The sequence below is a fragment of the Lycium barbarum genome, chromosome 5, assembly GCF_019175385.1.
Source record: "Lycium barbarum isolate Lr01 chromosome 5, ASM1917538v2, whole genome shotgun sequence".
NCBI classification, from domain to species: domain Eukaryota; kingdom Viridiplantae; phylum Streptophyta; class Magnoliopsida; order Solanales; family Solanaceae; genus Lycium; species Lycium barbarum.
In genome coordinates this window covers 2,706,130-2,727,231 of record NC_083341.1, presented here as the reverse complement: position 1 = coordinate 2,727,231, position 21,102 = coordinate 2,706,130, and the positions used below count along the sequence as shown (strand labels likewise).

The window sequence follows — 21,102 nt, the reverse complement described above, 5'->3', positions numbered from 1 at the left end:
TAAAGTTCCGACCTAACTAAACATGATAGCATCTAATTACCATCAGAAAAGAAGCCTTCAGCAAAGTATTTGCATGATTAGTTATCTAATTACCTCCCTTCACGTCTGCTCCGTCGTGGTTTATTGCTCAAAACAAAAATTGATGTATGAACATTTTGGGGTTGAAATGGAATCAGAAAAACACGATCCAGTATCTTAAGTCATATCGTTTCAACTTTTTCAGGAAAACACTCACCATTTTGGCTTCCCTAAAATAAAATATTTGGAAGAAAATCAGCAACAATGACTTCAGGATTATGTTTCATCTCGAAAATGACTACTCGATAGAAAAAGATTTCCTTACAAAAGCATACAGTTCCTTATTATGTTACATGTAATAATACAGAATGAGATTACAAAAAGAAAAAGAAAGACTTAACCAGGCCCTCTACAGCCCCCTAATGATACAATACGACCACTTGACCAAGAACTGTTATCCAAAATTGTGACATTTTATGCCATAGATCTGGGCCAAAAAACCAAAAGCTAATAGGATTAAAAGATCTTTCACTTCCTGGAGATGCATTTCTGGAGATGCAGATACAATACCCACAATTAAAAAATGGAAAATTGCACAAACCCATGACTGTGGCTGCTGATCTATCATCAAAAAATTTATCCTCTTGCCAACCAATATCTACCATGAGGATCCAAAGTTGTCGCCAACTACTTCACTTCCTTCTGTTCTTATTTCTATTAACTTTGACGATCTTTCAACCTGATTTGTCAGGACCACTGCTACCGAATGAGAAACTTCCTCCAGCACCTAAACTGCCTGATGCTGCAAATGGAGATGGGTTCTGAGCAGCAGGCTGACTCTGCTGGCCGCCAAACTGGAATGGACTAGGAGTTGAACCAAACATGAAACCAACTGGAGAGGGCGAGACAGAAGGTTGATCAAATGAAATTGCAGGGGAAGATGCATGCATAGCGTCCTTAGCCATGCTGCCTTCCTTTGACTTCATCTGGTTATTGTTCCCAGGGAGCGCAGTAAAAGGAGTAGTAGAGTAACCAAATATGGCCTGTGAAGACGAGTTGGTCAAATTTGAACCAAATGAAATGGCTGGTCCACTAGGGGTAATGGGTGCTGATCCAAAGGCCACCGCTGTGGTGGTTGGAGCAGTAAAAAAAGACGAGGATGCTCCAAATGCAAACGCAGTAGGGGTAGCAGAACTAAATGGGGAACTGAAGCCTGGAGACTTTGGGGCCTGCCAATTGGAACCGAAAATTCCAGCAGTACTGGCAGTTTGTGAAGAGGCAGAACTGGCACCAAAAGCAAATAGACTAGGACTGACTCTGCTGCTGGCATTGACAGCATTTTTTGACGAAGCTGAAGAGCTAGCACCAAAACTAAATATGCCGGGGGTAGCACTAGTGGGGGTATCACTGTGCTCTAATCCAAGGTACTGCTCCCAAGAACCATACACATCTATTTTCTGGAAACAATTAGAAAATTAGGAAACGCAAACACCTATGATGAGGACTATGCATCGACAAAGATGGATAGGAAGCGCCGCATACCTGAAAGCGGTTGAACACAATATCTGAGTCCTGAAGGTACTCGGGATGACCCAGGGACAAAAATGCAAATTTCCACTGCAGAGCAAAAGTACCACATGTCAAACACTTTCAAGAACACAATTATAAACTTCACCAAGAAAATGACTCATAAATTTTCAAGATTACAATTCCCTGAATCATATGAAAAATGCAAAGGCAGGACGATTGAATACCTTTGAAAATGCCTCATCTGAAACCTGCAATTTTTTCTGAATGCGAGCTTTAACTTTGGCCAATCTCTCACCCTCATGAACAACCAGGAAAAAGGGCTCACCAAAGTTCTGTATTTGCTGTAAACACAAGAGAAAGGAATTATTTTTTTAAGAGAGAGAGAGAGAGAGGAACCAAAAACAAACAATTCAAGGAAGAACCTAATCAGAAATAAACAATTATTCCAACGATATTTTACACATGTACTTGCCGCTTGATTTTGAGCTGTGTCCTTCATAAAATGACAAACAGGAATTAAGCGACTATGAGGATCAAGGTTTTTCTCCTCTTCAGGAATCTGTAATAAAAAAAGTGTGTCAGTAGCATGCAAACATCAATAAAATCTATGCTACGACAAGTGCAAGTTTATACTCAAATCAGGGAGGCAGATAGAACAAAGAGATTTTTATGATTGGGAGGTAGAGGATTTTGGTCAATTACTTGAACAGTTAAAATCTTGGATCCGCCTCTGACTGTAAGCGAAAAATATGCAAAGCAAAGTGAAACTGTAAGAACAAAGTGAATACACACAACAATTGCATTTTTTAAAGAAATTTTAGGTCAACTTCACACCGCAATCACATCAGATTATATTCAGCACATTTATTTTCAAAAGTACACCTAGAGAAACTACTGTAAGCAAAAAACAGTAAGCAAAAAACACAGAGAAACTGTAAAAACAAAGTGCATACACACAGCAACACAGCTAATAAATTCAGAAATCATATTATTTTAGAAGAATTTTTTGGCAAATTTCACACGGCAATCACATCAGACTATATTCTACACATGTATTTTTCAAAACTACACCAACAAAAGCTACTGTAAACAAAAAAAAAAAAAAAAAAAAAAAAAGAAACGCAGAGCAGAGTGAAACTGTAAGAAGAACATGAATACAATCGCATTTTACAGAGAAACATGTCAACTTCAACACCGTAATCACAGCAGTTTATATTCAGCACATTTATTTACAAAACTATACCGAGAAAAGCAGAGCAAGTGTTTGCACAGCAAATACAGCTAATAAATTCAGTGACAATCACATTTAGGTCAACTTCACACCACAATCACAGCAGACTATATTCAGCACATATATTTTCAAAACTACACCTACAATAGCTACTGTAAGCAAAAAATATGCAAAACAGAGTGAAATGAAGATGAAGATTATTTACATCTATCGGTGGAGGAGTGATGGAAAACATCGCCGGAGAATAGTGACCGTACGATCGTCGGTAACTTTGTTGAGTTGGAGTAGTGCTTGTGTGACAATGAAAAGGTAAGCTAAAAAGTAGTGCGAGGAGGCGTTTTCTTTTTCGTTGTAAAATAAAACAGAGAGGGAGAAAGCAAGAAAGAGAGAGCAAGGAGTAGTACTTTTATATTTGTTTTTTTTGGGATATCTTTTTATCTACTTGGCTATTTATAGCCTAATGAAACTTAGGCCAGAAGAGTTGTACAGTGATAGCCAATATGGCATTCACATTTTTTCACAACACTCTCCTGGATATTCATGTGAATTAAAAATTCTAGTGATAAAAGGTATACATAATTATTCATAATATGGATTGCTTCTCATTAAAAATCTTATTAGGAAAATTCAATGGGATAAAGTCTTGATTAAGGGAAAAAAGAGTGCAACTTGTATTTTATTAGTAATGCCTTAGTGAGGAGTTTAGTGAGGAGTACTCCTCCCGATGAAAGACGCATTCCAGTCTTGGATATTAGCCTCTCAAATGTTCAGGTTGGTAATGTCTTAGTAAACATATGTGCTAAGTTATCACTTGAGCGAACTTATTGAACATTTATTTCATCCTTCTTTTGAAGATTACAAGTAAAAAAGAATTTTATTGAAGTATGTTTTATTTTGTCTCCTTTAAATTATCCTCCTCTTAGTTGAGCTATGAATGCAACATTATCTTCGTATAATGTTGTTGAAATGTTCCTCTCCAAAAAAAGGTCACATGTATCCTGAATATATTGGGTTATTGATCTCAATCAAACGCATTCTCGACTTGCTTCATGAATGGTTATTATCTCTGCATGATTTGAAGAAGTAGCAACTATATTTTTTTTTTTTTTGTTGAACGCCATGATATAGCTGTACCTCCACATGTAAATAAATAACCTGTCTGGGATCAACCTTTATGGGGATCGGACAAATATAATGCATCTGCATAACCAATTAGTTGTGAATTGGTTCATTTGAATAAAACAGTCTCATAATGGTCTCTCGGAGGTAGCCGAATAGATGCTTAATACCATTTCAGTGTCTTCTTATTGGGGAAGAACTAAATCTTGCTAATAAGCTTATAGAGAAAGCTATGTTCGATCAAGAATTATTGACAAGATACGTTAATGCCCGTAGGACCGCAGGAGAATAGTGATCGTACGATATTCGGTAACTATGTTGAGTTGGAGTAGTGCTTGTGTGACAAGGAAAAGGCAGTGAAAGAAAAAGTGGTGTAAGGAAAAGGATTAAATTTAAATAGATTTTCCACAGGCGTTTTATTTTTTGTTAATTTTCCTTTTTATTATGTTTGCTTCAGTAAGTACTTTTAGTGGATAGGGGCGGGAAAACAGAAATTTTAGACTCCTGTCCTTTAGGCTTCATTTGGACATGAATTGAAATCAAAATTTTAAGTTAAAGTTTTGTTTGGACATGAAATTAAAAATTTTTGAGTTGTTTTTTTTTCTCGTAAACATGAAAACCTCACAAGTTATAATAACTATCAAATTTCCTCATTCTGATAAAATCTTACTAAATGAACAAGTCATAGTTCATAACAAAGCTAATACGCTACTAGAACATCATTCTAAAGAAATACAACATTTATTGATCCATAAAATTAAGCTTATATTAAGATAGAATTGATAGAATAGAAAAACGTAATTTGAAACAAGTTTAACAATATTTCTACATAATAGATTCAAATATGTATGAATATACTTTGTCGGGCCTCTATAAAATTTTCCATAACATCATCATTTTTAGTGCATGAAAAAGTCCTTAAAGTTCTCAAAATTTACCAAAATGTGTAAAGATTTACAAAGCCATTAATTTTTCAATTAGGGATAAAAAGAGTCAAAAAAATCACGTGAAGACTATAAAAAAGGGGTATTCTCTCTTATATATAATAGTAAAATATGAAAAGTAGACTATAAAAATAAAAAGTAAATTTTTCCTTAAAAAATAAATTTGAGATCTAAAAGTAATTAATTGAAAATTTTGTCATTAATTGGTGCATAAATTTTTGGTCTGAGTGATCAAATATGTTATGTACACAGAAAACGTGAAAAAAAAGGGTTACAATATCGATGTCTAACAAGTTATAATAGATTAGTTATCACTTTAACTGAATTGTCAATTAATATTTGTTGTAAAGAGTTACCAATCATGACCTTATTAATTAATCTAATTGTGTACATCATTTTACAATTTATCAACACATGTGAATTAAACTCCATTTACTGTTGTTCTACTTTTTCCTTTTGGATTTCACGTATGAGGAGGTTATTTCATGGCGCTCATTATTGATGGGAACAATTGCTGTTAATTTTGTAGTGTCTGTCTATTTCAACCACGTCTTGTCTCATTGTTAAATGTTCCCATAGCATTAATTATTATCTCCCTCCATTCAAAAATATTTGAGGTTACCTCTAAAAATTATCCAAAATAATTAATATTTCACAAAATTAAGAAAGTATTTAGTTCTCTTTTTTTTTAAATTTACCCTTGACACATTCTCATATCCCCTTAATAATTATGTCAATCTAAAAAGACAAGAAAATTATAAATAAAGATATCTTAGTCAAAAACCATCTTAACTTTCAGGAGTCTGTGAAATTCTTAATTCATGTACCCAAACTTAAAACCTCAATTATTTTGAACCAGAGATCTTAGTCAAAAGCCATCTTAACTTTTAGGAGTCAGTGAAATTCTTAATTCATGTACCCAAACTTAAAACCTCAATTATTTTGAACCGAAAATCTTAGTCAAAAGCCATCTTAGAGGCAGTGAAATTCTTAATTCATGTGTCCAAATTTAAAACCTCAATTATTTTGGATCGGAGAAAGTACGTATTACTGTCAAAATGCGTCGCAACATAGTCGGAATCCTTGAATTCTAAACCGATAATTTCAAGTTCGAGTTTTAAAAATAAAAAAACTTTTCCGTAAAAAATGTTTCTGCTGTAGCGGATCTATCCGGTGAATTTGGAATAGTAATATTGGTGGGTTTCACATATTGGGCACCTCCATTGAATATTTGTTGCATTTTAATTTCTTTTCATTTTGAACATCTTCATTCTATCTGTAAGGCATACAGTCTACTCTCCTTTTTTTTTTTCTTTTTTTTTTTTAAAAGGGTTCAGATGTGACACTAATTGTTGCCATCCAAAAGAGTCGATAGGTGTCTTTCACACTCAATTTCATTGAAAATAAACTTCAAATTTTGTTAAAAAAGTGAAGATATCTTATAGGATAAAAACTTTAGACAAACTTGACTTCCCCAATGGGGAATTCACAGTCTACTATCTATATAAAGAAAAAACTCAGAATAATAGGATTAAAAATGATAGGAGAGTGCTTTGGCATGAGATAAAAGACTTCGGAGTAGTTAAAGGGAAATACTTGCTAGAAATCCCAATGCTCATAAAGGCTCGTCTAAAAGTACTTTCAACAGTTTATTTTCAAGTGATTTTGGATTAACGATAATTTTATATATTTATATGCAACGTAACAAAACATGCGGTCACTGAGGACCTAGTTCATGCGAAGCAGTCATAAACTGAAGTAGTAGGATTATCCCATAACTGCCTAACAAAAGTGGTGCTAATTTGTTTTTAGCTAAACAAAATGATCAAAAAGTTGTTTTCTACCTCTTCCTTCACAAGCAAGTCTGCTACCCCATTCTGCTCCCCATAACTATGCCTGAGCAGTGGTCCTCCTAGACTATGTATCAATGACCTGTATTCAAGTAAAATGGATGGATAAGTAATGTGATCTTAGTACTAAAGGATCCATCCTTAACCAGAAGTCTTAGATTCAAGCCCCGTGTATGGAAAACATCTATAGGAAACATTTTGCCCTTTAATGAATCTTACGCAGCGTGAATCAATATTAGTCGGCCGATGTGAGTACACAACATCGGATGAGAAACAAAAAAGGATTGGTGTGATTTTATGAATTGCATAGTAGCCTGTCTAAATAGCTACTACTATGAAATGACAGTAAATTTAACAAATTAGTAAATGTTTAGTGGAGAAATGAATTTCTCAACATTGGTGATGCATAGATCCTTACTCCGTTACAGCTTCGTTCATGCGCCAATCAATTTACAGTCAAGCAGCGATCGATAACTTTTAGCCACGGTAACATTAGCTTGAAGTACGACTTTATCATCCACAAGATAACTTCTTCCAGGACCATTTAGTTCAGTAAGAGGCATGAAACATGTGAAACCGCAGTGACTGTCCCCTTCATTAAAATGATGTCGAGTCTCTGCCACAAGGGTCACAACATTAAACAACAGTCAGCACATCAACTAATCAAATCACAATACGCAATGACATAAACACAGGCCCTCAAAGGGAGAAACCATTGAAAGTAATTACAGGTGAGTAAAAAGCAAAATTCCTTTCCAATCTTATGGGGATTCTCAGAGCAGTATGGATTCTGCATCATGTACAAATTCCTTCTTACACCAAAAAGAAAAGAAAAGTATACGGTTAATCTGTTGGAATGAGTTGGCTTTGCTGCCATTGTTGGAGTACTACTTGAAATTAACAGCCAAATGAAAACCTAAATCACGTGTTTTGTTATTTAAATATCCAAACTATAATACATGGATGGAATTCGTTCGGTAAGGATGAAAAGAAAAATCAAAAGTACGCACAAAATACTACCTGAATACGTTATCCAGAAAAATGTAAGGTTTGATGAAAGAGTTACTCAAACGGCTTAAACTATGTAGCAGTAGATAACCTATAGATTTTCCCTCATCTTAAACTCATGCCCAAACTTCATATCTTTTATACAACAAATGAGATCTCACTTTTTCTCACTGTGAACTTGTCATGAATTTGATGAAGAACAGCTAAGCTAAACCGTGCATATATACTCCAACCATCAGGCAATGTTGCAGCATCTGCCACATCTAAATACATTGATAAATGGTCTGTAATGTTCCTTTTTTTGTTCCCTTTTGGGAATAACAGTATCCTCCTGTAAGACACAACGCACAGCATAGCGCATCATTATCATATCCCATTAAATTTGTAAAGCAATCCACTAAAAATGGGATGTTGAAAAAAACTACCATTCATATCCTCCAACACAGAAAGCATCAGAGTACAACTTCTCCACATTCAACCTTGAAAAATTGTTGATAGTCCATGTAAAGCAGAATGACACTGGATCATCCACCGTGCGTGCCGTGTCCACTGGTGCAACTGCCATAAAATAAAACATGCAATTTTTTTGAAAGACGGACAAATAATACGATATCAGTCAAACAAACAAAAGCATCAATCCCAAACTTGTTGGGGGTAGGTTATATGAATCCTCTTCATATTTTGCTCTATTCAGGTCGATTTCATTCTAATACACATACTAGAATTCACTCAATGTAAAGATGAGCAGCCATTCACATATATTCCACTAGTGGCTTAAGAAAAGTGATGTTAAATAATAAATAATACGTCTATACATCCAGTATTATTTTATATAACTGTGCGTGTGTAAAAGTAGGTCAGATACCTTCGATCGTCTGAGGTCCCTTAGTAGGAAAATCAGAAGTAGGAACAATAACTTTGTGCTCTTCTGGCTGCCAAAAACAAAGCAAAGTATCAAAATTCGATCCAACAAAGCTGGACAATTTTGATTAATCTTTCACATTTACAGAGAGAGATATTAGGTAAAGCATACACCGCAATAGCATCAAATTATTAAACTCAGCACATAGTCATCCAAAATATCAATAAACTCCACCCAGCAAAGCAGCTTTGAACAAAAAACAAGCAAAACAGAATGAAACTGTAAAGAAAGTCACTTCTTGGAGCAGTAGAACGGATTAAATTCAGCAACAATAAATCCAACAAAAAAAAAATATTGCAAAAGGACACCAAATAAAGCTACTTAAACCAAAAAAATAAAAAAAAAGTACGACAATAAGTGATTTCCAATGGGTACTTTTTAAATTACGATGACTAGTTGTTGGGGATGTCTTATAACTCGTCTACCAGTTCCCTTTCTTCCCCATTTTTCCAGTCTAACTCCATTTCTGTTACTCTGCTCCTATAAAGTGTGCCGCACATACCTGGCAATTGTGCACGTACTTCAAGAATGAAGGAACCACAGGAAAGCGATATTGTTCACCGCATTGATTTCGAAGGGATTTCTGAAAGCAAATTATATCCCCATCTTCTAGCTGCAAAGCCAGAGGAATATCGCATAAGAAAATTTCATTGCTAATAAATCCAGCATAAAAACTATTGAAAGAAATTGAAATACACCCGCAAATGCATAAAAACCCTAAAGTGTCAACTGGCAAAGTGGCAATTGATTGCACATACCTGGCAGTCACGAAAACTCAGCATACTGTCAATCTGTTCACACATCATATTGGGTTCAAATTTTATTTCCTGTCAATAACAAAAACCCGAAAATCACATACCATATGCTAAGAGTTAAGAAATTGGTAGCAAGAGAAGGAAAACTAACCTCAAAGAGTTCAATTTCTTCATCAGGGGAAAAGCCAGCCAACTCATTCAGCCTTGGTAATATCTCCAGCGGCTTTCCACTTCCTTTTACAAAAAGCCGCCCAACATACCTGACAAAACAAAAAGGAAATTAAACAGAGAAAGACCAAAAAAAAAACCTCATCCGTATCATGGTTTCTCATAAATGCGGCCCCAAGCAGTTGGAATTAAACAGCAGTTCAAGTTTTAAATTCGTTAAATGGAGAATTAACCCTATTAATATTGTGGCTCGTCAAGTCCAAGCTTTGACCAAGACTTTTCCCCCTTTTTGTGTACACTCATGCTAACTACAGTGTCACATTCAATTCTCTACGATGTCTGATTTAAACAGCTAGATCAAGTAAAAGTACAAAGCACCTTTTCATGTAATCGTATTTACTCAAAATAAACGAGGAAATCCCAAAATCAAACATGCAAATCGCTACATTAGTGAAAGTAATTCTAGCGATTGAGAAGTAAATGTAATACCTTATCTTCTCTTTCAGAGGGTCATAAAGTTTGAAAAATAGAAGGATTTCTTCCTTGATCATCTTCCCTGGTTGAGATAAAGGTCGCAAATCCTGCAAGGATACACAAAATGAAAAATAAAATGCAAAAGCAAAACATGCAGAATAAAGCCTCACAGAGAAAACATGCAACAAGTTAATCACCAAAACGGAAGACAAGTAAGCAAGGGATGCATTACCAGGCATAAGTCTACTTCCAGAAAAAGTTTTAGCTCATCATTGTTCCATTTGTTTGAAACCTCTCTCAGTTCACCAACCTGAAGCACATCATGCAAGATAATTAACACCAAGTTAATGAAGCACTCCCGTCCTTTAGCAGATAGTAGAACCCATGCACTACATAAGAAAGATTCCAAGACACTCAAGCTGTCCCGGACCCCACAGTTATCCAAAAAAAAAAGAGAGAGAGAGAGAGAGAGAGAAATTACAAGACAGAATGATCTCAATACCAGCCACAATTGTCACGCTACAAGAAACTGGACCAGAGGGGTCCCAATACCTTCAATCGAAAATCATGTTCGGAGAGTGGGGCGGAGTCTCCTTCATTTTTTCTTTTTGGGGTGGGGGGCGGCGGCAATGGACTTGTGGCACATCAACCACGAGGAATTAATGAATCAAACAGTCCCACATAGCTGAAGAATAAATTCCTTTTAAGGGCTTAGATCATATAGCGAATGATGGGTAATGCAGGATGGCTTCACACCGCTACAAGATTATTATCATGCTAAGATCCTTCTTTTCTTGCATGTGATGGATAAGCCAAAGAGAACAAATTTTGTGCGGAATGCCAAACATGAAATATACAAAGAATACCACCAGTAAAGCTGCAGTCATAACTCAGACGAAGAGCACACTGCAGAAAGATAGGCTTGCCAGACAGAACTTACGGGTTGAATTTCCTCTTGAGCTGTCAATGTGCGATCAGGCCGATAAGTGTGGTTCTGGCGTTTTGCCCATAGCCAGTAACGTTGAAATTGCACTGGTATACCAAATGCCTTAGCAACTTCCTCCTGGAAACAAATGTACCATCAGACACGTGCCATACTTAAAGACTTACATTGATTGACCAATGACATATGTTTATCTCATCTGCTGAGAGAGCCAAAATAATTTTGTGAACCCTCACCGCCTAACCATTAGAACTCCTTTTTCTCAGTTTTTATGATTGTTTGTATTCTCCTCTCTCTTTTTTTTTTTTTTTTTTTTTTAAACCTGTATTAGCGCTCAGGATTCGAAGTTTTATCTTTTAACTCAATATAAAATACAGTAAAGAAAGTTTACATTCCATATTTCAAGTTGTAGAAGCAGGAAATTTCACATGACGCCTCTTTATTAAACAAGGGCAAACTGAATTCATTCTCATGCAGTACTTACAACTGCTCGTCAGAAAACGAAATGCAACAGAATGATAAATGTACCTTGAATTGTGTAAATGGCATCTGTTTCTGAATATGAAAAGTACGCACTTTATCATGGTCCACGAGATCAAAATAAATCTCCTTCCCAATTTGTTCACCGAGGTCTTCATCACGAGCTACCTGAAACGACATGACTAATTTCAGTAATAATTTTTCCTAAATATAAAAATGCAAGAAGTAAAGGATAGAGACTAGAAGTTGAAACAAACCTTGATGATTGTGTGGGGACAAGCCTCTGCTTTCTCCTTTCCCTTTTGTTTCTTTTCTTCTTGCTCTTTCTCCAGTCGTATCTGAAATTTGAAGTCGATAAAAGATTACTATGACAAGACCAGTAGAATGAGAAACTAAATCAGCAGTATTGATCATAGAAACCCACCCAAAGATGCTAGGCTGTGTCATTCTCATCCACTTTGCATATAATCTTTTTTCCTCGTCACTTTCAGAATATAATCAAGCATATACACGTTTGAATATTTTATAAGTTCGACCAGTGCATTGTTGCCAAAGTGCATACTACTAGAATTCATCAAATTTCCGACGGCCTAAGATCAAATATAATTCAGACAGCTGAAAGTACTACGTTACAGAAGGATAGTCTTAGATGCTCCATGACACTGTGTATGTGGCATGTTGGGTTTGCATAGTTCTTCGCTTTGACTTCCGCTACTTTGATTATGTTTATATAAGATGACAGTTATTTATGTAACTTGCCTAGGTCTTGTTAAGTTATCCGGTTTGCCAGGCAGGAGTTGGGTCGCCACATTCCCACAGCAACACGGCTAAAAAATTCATTCAGTATAGCAATTTAAAGAAATTTTAGGTCACAGCTAATAAATTCAGTAACAATCTCATTTTTAAAGGAAATTATAGATCAACTTCACACCGTAATCACAACACATTTATTTTCAAAACTACACCGAGAAAAGCTATTGTAAAAAATTTAAAAAAAAAAAAACACGCAGAGCAGAGACAAGTGAGGGATGGCTCAGTGGTTAAGCACCTCCACCCACGACCGGTAGGTCCTGGGTTCGAGTCACACTGGAGGGGAAGTGTGGAAACACTATAAATCCTCCTAAAATGGGAGGGGAAAAAAAATTAAAAATTAAAAAAAAAAAAAAAAAAAAAAAAAACTGTAAGAACAACATGAATATACACAGCAAATACAGCTAATAAAATCAGTAACAATCACACTTTTTAAAGAAATTTTAGGTCAACTTCCCACCGCAATCACATCAGACTATATTCAGAAAGTATATTTTCAAAACTACACCGAGGAAAGCTACTGTAAGCAAAAAATATGCAAAACAGAGTGAAACTGTAAAAACAAAGTGAATACACACAAAAAATCGCATTTTTACAAGAAATTTTAGGTGAACTTTACACAGAATCACAGCGGATTACATTCAACACATGTATTTTCACAACTACACTGAGGAAAGCTACTGTAACCAAAAAAATACGCAAAGCAGATAAAAACTGTCAGAGCAGCAAAAATTAGAGAGAAATGAAGATGAAGATTATTTACATCTATTGGTGGAGGAGTGATGGAAGACATCGCCGGAGAATAGTGACCGTACGAGCGTCGGTAACTTTGTAGAGTTGGATTAGTGCTTGTGTGACAAAGAAAAGGTAAGTGTAAAAGGCAGCGTGAGGAAAAAGTTTGAAAATTTAAATTGATTGTCCACAGGCGTTTTCTTTTTTGTTATTTTTGTTGTAAATTAAAACTGTGTAGTAAAGTTAAAGAGAGAGAGAGAAAAAGCAAGAAAGAGAGAGCAAGGAGTAGTACTTTTTGTTTTTTATTTTTTGGATATCTTTTTCATCTACATGGCTATTTATAGCCTAATGAAACTTAGGCCAGAAGAGTTGCTACAGTGATTAAGGAAAAAAAGAGTGCAACGCGTAGTTTACTAGTAATGCCTTAGTGAGGAGTACTCTTCTGATAAAAATATCACTTAATATTTTGAAGATGATGCATTCCAGTCTTGGATATTAGCTTCTCAAATGTTGAGGTTGGCAATGCCTTAGTGAACATATATGTTAAGTTATCACTTGAGCGAACTTGTTTTACATCTATTTCACCCTTCTTTTGAAGATCATGAGTAAAAAAGAATTTTGGTGATTCTGTCTCCTTTAATGTATTTTTCTCTTAGTTGAATTATGCATGCAGCATTGTCTTCGTATAATGTTGTTGGAATGTTCCTCTCCAAAGACAGGCCACATGTATCTTGAATATGTTGAGTTATTGATCTCAACCAAACACATTCTCGACTTGTTTCGTGAATAGCTATTATTTCTGCATGGTTTGAAGAAGTAGCAATCATAGTTTCTTTTGTTGAACGCCATGATATAGTTGTACCTCCATATGTAAATAAATAACCTGTCTGGGATCGACTTTTATGTACAAATATCTTGTATCTGCATAACCAATTAGTTGTGAATTGGATTCATTTGAATAAAACAGTCTCATATCAATGATCCCTCAGAGGTATTTGAATATATGCTTAATACCATTCCAGTGTCTTCATGTTGGGGAAGAACTAAATCTTGCTAATAAACTAATAAAGAAAGCTATATCTGATCAAGAATTATTGGCAAGATACATTAATGCCCGTACGATCGTCGGTAACTTTGTTGAGTTGGAGTAGTGCTTGTGTGACAAGGGAAAGGAAGTGGAAAAGGCAGTGAAAGAAAAGGTGGTGTAAGTAAAAGGTTTAAATTTAAATTTATTTTTCACAGGCGTTTTATTTTTTTATTAATTTTCCTTTTTGTTATATTTGCTTCAGTAAGTACTTTTAGTGGATAGGAGCGGGAAAACAAAAATTTTCGACGCCTGTCCTTTAGGCCTCGTTTGGACATGAATTGAAATCAATTTTAAGTTAAAATCTTATTTGAACATGCAATTAAAAAAAATTGTCTTTTTTCTTGTAAACATGAAAACCTTCTAGGTTGTGAAAACTATCAGAACTTTCTCATTCTGATAAAATCTTATTAAATGAATAAGTCATAGTTCATAGCAAAGTTAATACGCTACCAGAACGTTATTCTAAAGAAATACAACATCTATTTGTCACGCCCCAAAACCCACCCTAGACGTGACCGGCATCTGATGTCATGAACAACATCGGAAGAACCTAAGCGATACAATAATAACACTTGAACCCGCCAGGTTCAACATTCGCCTCCAACAGTTTATAAAGTAAATAATAACAAATCATGAATATATAAATTAAATTAACGGAAGTCTTTATTCACCAAATACTTAGTCAAACGTAATAACTCAACAACTACCCACAAGAACGTATACTATGGAGCTTCTAAGATAATGAGCAATGTCTAAATCATCGGGACGCAGCCCGAAACTAAAAGACGAAGAGTAAAGATAGAATGGCGCCCCACGAACAATCATGTGGGCTCACCGAATAGTCTCGAAGCAGCAAGTTCTCTTAAGTCGTAGGCGTATCACGAACCTGCTCCTCAATGATACCTAACATACCATAAAAAACAACAATGGTATGCCTGAGTACTAGGTACTCAGTGAGTGTCTCGGGGACAACAAATATTATAAAAATAAAATATAATAATACATAAAGAAATCAGTTCTGAAAAGATGGCATAAAAACAGTCATTCCACTTTGTGATTCTTAATATCATTTGTTAAACAGTTTACAAAGCCATTAATCAATATAAAACAAGTATTCAGCATGTGTATCTCAATAAGAATTATCAAAACCAATTATAAAGTCTTTTGTCAAGTTACAACTTTCAATTATGCCTTTCAAATTGATCATGATTGTCAACAACAGTTCCATGAGAGATTACGAATATCACGCATGCCGATACAGGCCCAAGAATCAATCACATTGAGGGGACCACCATAGGGTTCCCTTGTCACAGTGCACCATACCGGATTATAAAATTCTCGGTGACCACTCATCCTCCCGAATGGCTAGGCATAAACACACCGAAATATGAAATCCTCGGTGATCACTCATCCTCCCGAATGGCTAGGCATAAACACACCGGAATATGAGACCCTCGGTGACCACTCATCCTCCCGAATGGCAAGGCATAAACACACCGAAATATGAGACCCTCGGTGACCACTCATCCTTCCGAATGGCTAGGCAAAACCACATCCTCCCGAAAGGCGAATTACCATTCATCTCAAGGTAGTCACATTACCATTTACCATTTAAGGTTCGTTATGCCATATCGTAAAGATAAATCATTTCAAAGAATGTCTTGAAAACGTTTCACTTCTTTAAACAAGTTTCAATTTCCACAATTCGTAATAACATACTTTTATGAGTCAACAACCTTTCAAGTAACTAGTTAAATCACCCATCAAGAGAATTCCAATATCATTACCAATCGTTATCCTTCATTATTAAGCATCTCTTATAGAGGAAAACATTCATAATATCATATACCTATATAGGGTTTGTTACAATCTAGGTTTAATGTGGGTTTGTCCCCTCACACACATTAACCACCATTTAGACATGAGTTGGAGTTCAAGAACCATGAAAAGAATTACTTTTCCTTTCATTCATTAAAGAACCTTCAATAAAATTAATACTTCCAACAATAGTTTCAAAAGTGATTTTAAAAGAGACATACAAATCACAACCAAAGAGTTCGTAAAAACCAATAGAAAGAGTATGTTCAAAAGAGACATACAAATTACCTTTATATTCAAAAAGGATTTTATTTTTTTAAAGAGACATACATCCAAAATAAGGTTTTAAAAAGGGAGACATACCTTAATATGTTAAACAAGGTTTAACAATTCACTTTTCTAATGAAGAACACCCAAACCCTAGCTTGAATCACTTTGGGAAGAATTATGTTGCAACCCTTTTAGGGTTATTGAGGCTTGGGACTTGTTCTTCCTGACTTTAGGGTAATTTTTCGTGACCAGGGGTGTTAGGGAAATAAATTCCAAGCTTAAATATAACTTAAAACGCGTAAACCCGACTTTTTGACCCGAACCCGACCCGTTTCGCGATGGGTCCGCGATGCGGGGCCATCGCGCGATGTTCTGCAGCTCAATACTCAGACTTGCGCGATCGGCCCGCGATGCGGGGCCATCGCACGCGCCCCCACGCGCCTGAAAAAGTGACGGGTGTCGGTTCTGCACAGTGTTTGATAAAATGGACATAACTTCTTGTACGTAACTTTTCTTGGGCTGGGCGACCTACCGTTGGAAAGCTATTTCAAAGATCTACAACTTTTATGAAGGAAGTTTTTCCAAATTCACAACACATTTTCACGAAAATCGCCCAGAAGACAAACCTACTAAAACTTAGGCGAATTTAAGAACCCTTAAGAACTTCACTAGTTGGTTTGACTTCAAAACGACCATTTTCCACCCGAATTCATCAACAATGGATTCATATAGATAAAATATTATCTTAACACTAGATATTTACATATTCACACCTAGTTCAAATTTACGGGGTGCTACACTATTGATCCTAAAAATTAAGCTTATATTAAGATAGAATTAAATGACATGATATTCTTTATGTGTCTATAATAAATTCTTAAGGAAAAACATAATTTGAAACAAGTTTAATAATATTTTTACATAAAAGATTCAAATATGTATGAGTATGTTTTGTGGGGCCTCTATAACATTTTCTATAACATCATCATTTTTAGTGGCAAGAAAAAGTCCTTAAAGTTCTCAAATTTACCAAAATGTGTAAAGATGGACAAAGCCATTAATTTTTCAATTAAGGGTAAAAAGAGTAAAAAAAAAATCACGTGAAGACTACAAAAAAGGGGTATTCTCTCTTATATATAGTAGTAAACTAATGAAAAGTAGACAATAAAAATAAAAAGTAAATTTGCGACCTAGAAGTAATTAATTGAAAAGTTTGACATTAAATTGGAAAATTTTGTGAAGATTATAAATAACTTTGTCCCTTATATGTAATTGTAATATTATATAATTGGTGCATAAATTTTTGGTCGAGTGATCAAATATGTTATGTACACAAAAAATGTAAAAAAAAAAAATTACAATATTGATGTCAACATGTTATAATAGATTAGTTATCATCTTAACTGAATTGTCAATTAATATTTGTTGTAAGGAGTTACCAATAATGACCTTAACAATTAATCTAATTGCGTACATATTTTTTATAATTTATCAACACATATGACTTAAACTTCATTTATGTTGTTCTACTTTTTCCTTTTGGATTTCATGTGTGAGGAGGTTATTTCATGGCACTCATTGTTGATGGGAACCATTGTTGTTAATTTTGTAGTAACTAAAAATGTCTGTCTATTTCAAACGTCGTGTCTCATTGTTAAATGTTCCGATAGCATTAATTATTACCATCAAAATGCGTCGCAACATAGTCGGAATCCTTTATTCTTTACCGATATGTTCAAGTTTGAGTTTTAGAAATAAAAAACTTTTCCGTAAAAAATGTTCCTCCTATAGTGGATCTATCCAGTGAATTTGGAATAGTAATATCGGTGGGTTTCAAATATTGGGCACCTAAAGTGCTTTGGCATGAGATAAAAAGACTACGGAGTAATTAATAAGGGAAATGTTTCCTCCGATAAACTTTATTTATATGCACCGCAACAAAACATGGGGTCACTGCGGACCTAGTTCATACGAAGCAACGTCATAAGCTGAAGTAGTAGGATTATTCGATAAGTGCCTAACAAAAGTGGTACTAATTTGTTTGCTTCAGCTAATGAAGCTTCCAAGTAGACACAGGAGGAACTAGCATATACACAAAATGATCAAAAAGTTGTTTTCTACCTCTTCCTTCACAAGCAAGTCTGCTACCCCATTCTGCTCCCCATAACTATGCCTGAGCAGTGGTCCTCCTAGCCTATATATCAATGACCTGTATTCAAGTAAAATGGATGAACAAGTAATGTGATCTTACTACTAAAGGATTCATCCTTAACCAGAAGTCTTAGATTCAAGCCTCCTATACGGAAAACATCTATAGGACGCGTTTTGCCCTTTAATGAGCTTATACGGCGTGAATCAAAATTAGTCGGGGGCCGATGTGAGTACAGAACATCGGATGAGAAACAAAAAAGGATTGGTGTGATTTTATGAATTGCATAGAAGCTTGTCTAAATAGCTACTACTAAGAAACGACGGTAAATTTAACAAATTAGTAAATGTTTAGTGGAGAAATGAATTTCTCGACACTGGTAATGCATAGATCCTTACATAGAAATTCAGCAATCAATGACTTTTAGACACGGTAACATTAGCTTGAAGTACGACTTTATCATCCACACGATAACCTCTTCCAGGATCATTAAGTTCAGTAAGAGGCATGAAAGTTGTGAAACCCCAGTCCCTCTCTCTGCCATTAAAATGGTGTTGAGTCTCTGCCATAAGGGTCACAACATTAAACAACAGTCAGCACTTCAACTAATCAAATCACAATACGCAATGACATAAACACCGACCCTCAAAGGGGGAAACCATTGAAAGTAGTTACAGGTGAGTAAAAAGCAAAATTCATTTCCAATCTTATAGGGATTCTCAGAGCAGTATGGATTCTGCATCACTTACAAATCCCTCCTTACAACAAAAAAGAAAACAAAAGTATAACAGTTAAGCTTAATCTGTTTGAATGAGTTAGCTTTGCTGCCATTGTTGGAGTACTTCTTGAACTTAACAGCCAAATGAAAACCTAAATCACGTGTTTTATTATTAAATTGTCTAAACTATAATACATTGGTGGAAGTTCACTTATTACTTCGTTCCTTGAGGATGAAAAGAAAAAATGAAAGTACACACAAAATACTACCTGAATACGTTATCCAGAAAATCTAACTTTTGATGATTACTCTCCACAGCGGACTATGAGGAAAATCAGAGAATAACACAAGAAAGACTTGCTCAAACGGCTTAAAATATGCAGTTGTTAAATAACCTATAGATTTTTCCTCATCTTAAACTCATGCGCAAACTTCATATCTTTTATACAACAAATGAGATCTCTCACCTTTTCTCACTGTGAACTCGTCATGAATTTGATTAAGAACAGCTAAGCTAAATTGAGCATCTCTACTCCAACCATAAGGCAATGATGCAGCATCTGCCACATCCAAATACATTGATAAATGGCGTGTATTGTTCCCTTTAGGGAATATCAGAATCCTCCTGCAAGATAATGCACCGTATAGTACATCATTACCATTTCCGCATTAAATTTGTAAAGCAATCCACTAAAAAAGTGGATGTTGAAAATAATTACCATTTATATCCTCCTACATTTGAGTCGAGGGTCTCTCGGAAACAGCCATCCTACCTTGGTAGGAGTAAGGTCTGCGTACACTCTACCCTCCCCAGACCCCACGTTGTGGGATTTCACTGGGTTGTTGTTGTTGTTGTTGTTGTTATATCCTCCTACATTAAAAGCATCAGAGTACAACTTCCTCAAAATTAACCCTGAAAAATTGTCAATAGTCCATGTGAACTGGGTTGATGCCGGATCATCCACTGTACTTGATGTCTCTGCTGGTGCAACTGCCAAAAAAATAAAGAATGCAAAACTTTTGAAAGAAGTACAATATCAATCAATAAAAATCAACACCACCACAATCCCAAACTTGTTCTGGTCGGTGATATGAATCCTCTACATACATTTCCCAATTCGGTTCCATTTCATTCTAATATAGTGCAAAATAACACATACTACAATCAATCAATGTAAAGATGTGCAGCCATCACATATATTCCACTAGTGGAGTATGAAAGGTGATATCAAATAATTAAAAGAAACAATTTTTGCATACATTATTCCTCTATAAAAGTGTGTGCGTGCGTGTGTAAAAGTAGGTGAGATACCTTCGATCGTTTGAGGTTTCTTAGTAGGAAAATCGGAACTAGGAACAAGCATTTCGTGCTCTTTTGGCTGCGAAAGACGAAGAAAAGTAAGAAAATTTAATCCGACAAAGCTGGAAAATTTTGATTAATCTTTTGCACTTAAAGAGACAGTTTAGGTAAAGTTTACACTGCAGTAGCATCATATTATGAAACTCAGACATATTCATCCGAAATATCAATTTTTTGGGGACCTCCACCCAGCAAAGCACCTTTGCAACTATAAATCCCCAAAAAGATCTTAATTGAAAAATGACACCAAATTAAGCTGCGTTAAACCTAAAAAATACGTGACACAGAAAGAAACTACAAAATAAAATAAATTCACACAGCAAAAGAAACTACAAAAATAAAATAAATTCACACAGCAACGCAGCTAATAATAAATTCAGACACTATCATATTTTAAATAAACTTTAGGTCAATTCACCCCACAATCACGACAGAGTATATTCAGCACCTATAAATAAATAAATCGATACTTTCAAAATTATACCAACCAAAGCTACTTTAAACCGAAAAAAAAACCCGCGAAACAGCAAAGCTATAAAGCAAAGTGAATTCACAGAGGAAAAATTACAGAGATGGAGAGGAAGGATTATATCTACCGAAGGAGGAGCGCAGAGTCATTGCCAGAGAACAGTTGCAGTCAAATCTGCCGGCAATTATGAAATATTTTGGTAATTGAGAATCAATGTGTGTGAGAGGAATATAAACGTTCGGGATGC

General features: G+C 35.3%; 4 protein-coding genes across 10 annotated transcripts in view; all 4 read right to left on the bottom strand.

The window, feature by feature from the left end:
- Positions 1-334: 334 nt before the first annotated feature.
- Positions 335-3,209, bottom strand: LOC132640130 (nuclear pore complex protein NUP1-like). Of its 4 annotated transcripts, none has more exons than XM_060356588.1 (6): positions 2,985-3,209; positions 2,251-2,282; positions 2,009-2,107; positions 1,773-1,889; positions 1,561-1,635; positions 335-1,475 (listed from the first exon to the last, which is right to left on the bottom strand). In XM_060356588.1, the coding sequence occupies exons 3-6, from the start codon at positions 2,045-2,047 to the stop codon at positions 753-755; spliced, it is 954 nt and encodes a 317-aa protein (XP_060212571.1). In that variant the 5' UTR covers positions 2,048-2,107; positions 2,251-2,282; positions 2,985-3,209; the 3' UTR covers positions 335-752. The 4 variants fall into 4 exon arrangements, with proteins under 4 accessions (XP_060212571.1, XP_060212573.1, XP_060212569.1 ...); XM_060356590.1 differs by having other exon boundaries at positions 2,021-2,107; positions 2,985-3,208; XM_060356586.1 differs by lacking the exon at positions 2,251-2,282.
- Positions 3,210-6,505: 3,296 nt separating this feature from the next.
- LOC132640125 (ubiquitin C-terminal hydrolase 12-like) overlaps positions 6,506-21,102 on the bottom strand; it is a 45,492-nt gene continuing 30,895 nt past the window's right edge. Inside the window, exons 13-22 of one of the 4 annotated variants that reach the window (XM_060356569.1) lie at positions 10,252-10,329; positions 10,035-10,126; positions 9,529-9,637; positions 9,381-9,449; positions 9,125-9,235; positions 8,566-8,632; positions 8,126-8,258; positions 7,862-8,031; positions 7,111-7,308; positions 6,506-6,774 (exon numbers count right to left, since the gene is read on the bottom strand). In XM_060356569.1, the coding sequence (XP_060212552.1) occupies positions 7,127-7,308; positions 7,862-8,031; positions 8,126-8,258; positions 8,566-8,632; positions 9,125-9,235; positions 9,381-9,449; positions 9,529-9,637; positions 10,035-10,126; positions 10,252-10,329 (1,011 nt within the window). In that variant the 3' untranslated portion in view covers positions 6,506-6,774; positions 7,111-7,126. Of the gene's footprint in view, positions 6,775-7,110; positions 7,309-7,861; positions 8,032-8,125; positions 8,259-8,565; positions 8,633-9,124; positions 9,236-9,380; positions 9,450-9,528; positions 9,638-10,034; positions 10,127-10,251; positions 10,330-19,512; positions 19,652-19,745; positions 20,018-20,338; positions 20,406-21,102 lie in introns of those variants that run through there. The other 3 variants (XM_060356570.1, XM_060356571.1, XM_060356572.1) reach the window with 3 other exon arrangements.
- LOC132640133 (ubiquitin C-terminal hydrolase 12-like) lies at positions 11,144-13,309 on the bottom strand. The gene is made up of 4 exons (XM_060356595.1): positions 13,016-13,309; positions 11,700-11,780; positions 11,491-11,610; positions 11,144-11,164 (listed from the first exon to the last, which is right to left on the bottom strand). Exons 1-4 carry the CDS (start codon positions 13,043-13,045, stop codon positions 11,153-11,155), a joined length of 243 nt encoding a protein of 80 aa, XP_060212578.1. The 5' UTR covers positions 13,046-13,309; the 3' UTR covers positions 11,144-11,152.
- On the bottom strand, positions 18,561-19,628 carry LOC132640132 (ubiquitin C-terminal hydrolase 12-like). The gene is made up of 2 exons (XM_060356594.1): positions 19,494-19,628; positions 18,561-18,870 (listed from the first exon to the last, which is right to left on the bottom strand). The coding sequence occupies exons 1-2, from the start codon at positions 19,603-19,605 to the stop codon at positions 18,722-18,724; spliced, it is 261 nt and encodes an 86-aa protein (XP_060212577.1). The 5' UTR covers positions 19,606-19,628; the 3' UTR covers positions 18,561-18,721.

Excerpts from the sequence above, each read along its gene's own strand:
- LOC132640133 (XM_060356595.1), bottom strand. The coding sequence starts at position 13,045 with ATGTCTTCCATCACTCCTCCACCAATAGAT. Across the intron at positions 11,781-13,015 it reads TCACTCCTCCACCAATAGAT|ATACGACTGGAGAAAGAGCA; the intron begins GTAAATAATCTT and ends TTCAAATTTCAG. Across the intron at positions 11,611-11,699 it reads GTCCCCACACAATCATCAAG|GTAGCTCGTGATGAAGACCT; the intron begins GTTTGTTTCAAC and ends ATGTCGTTTCAG.
- LOC132640132 (XM_060356594.1), bottom strand. The coding sequence starts at position 19,605 with ATGTATTTGGATGTGGCAGATGCTGCATCATTGCCTTATGGTTGGAGT. Across the intron at positions 18,871-19,493 it reads CGAGTTCACAGTGAGAAAAG|AGACTCAACACCATTTTAAT; the intron begins GTGAGAGATCTC and ends CCCTTATGGCAG.
- LOC132640130 (XM_060356586.1), bottom strand. The coding sequence starts at position 3,014 with ATGTTTTCCATCACTCCTCCACCGATAGAT. Across the intron at positions 1,636-1,772 it reads CAGATGAGGCATTTTCAAAG|TGGAAATTTGCATTTTTGTC; the intron begins GTATTCAATCGT and ends TTTGCTCTGCAG. Across the intron at positions 1,476-1,560 it reads TTGTGTTCAACCGCTTTCAG|AAAATAGATGTGTATGGTTC; the intron begins GTATGCGGCGCT and ends AATTGTTTCCAG.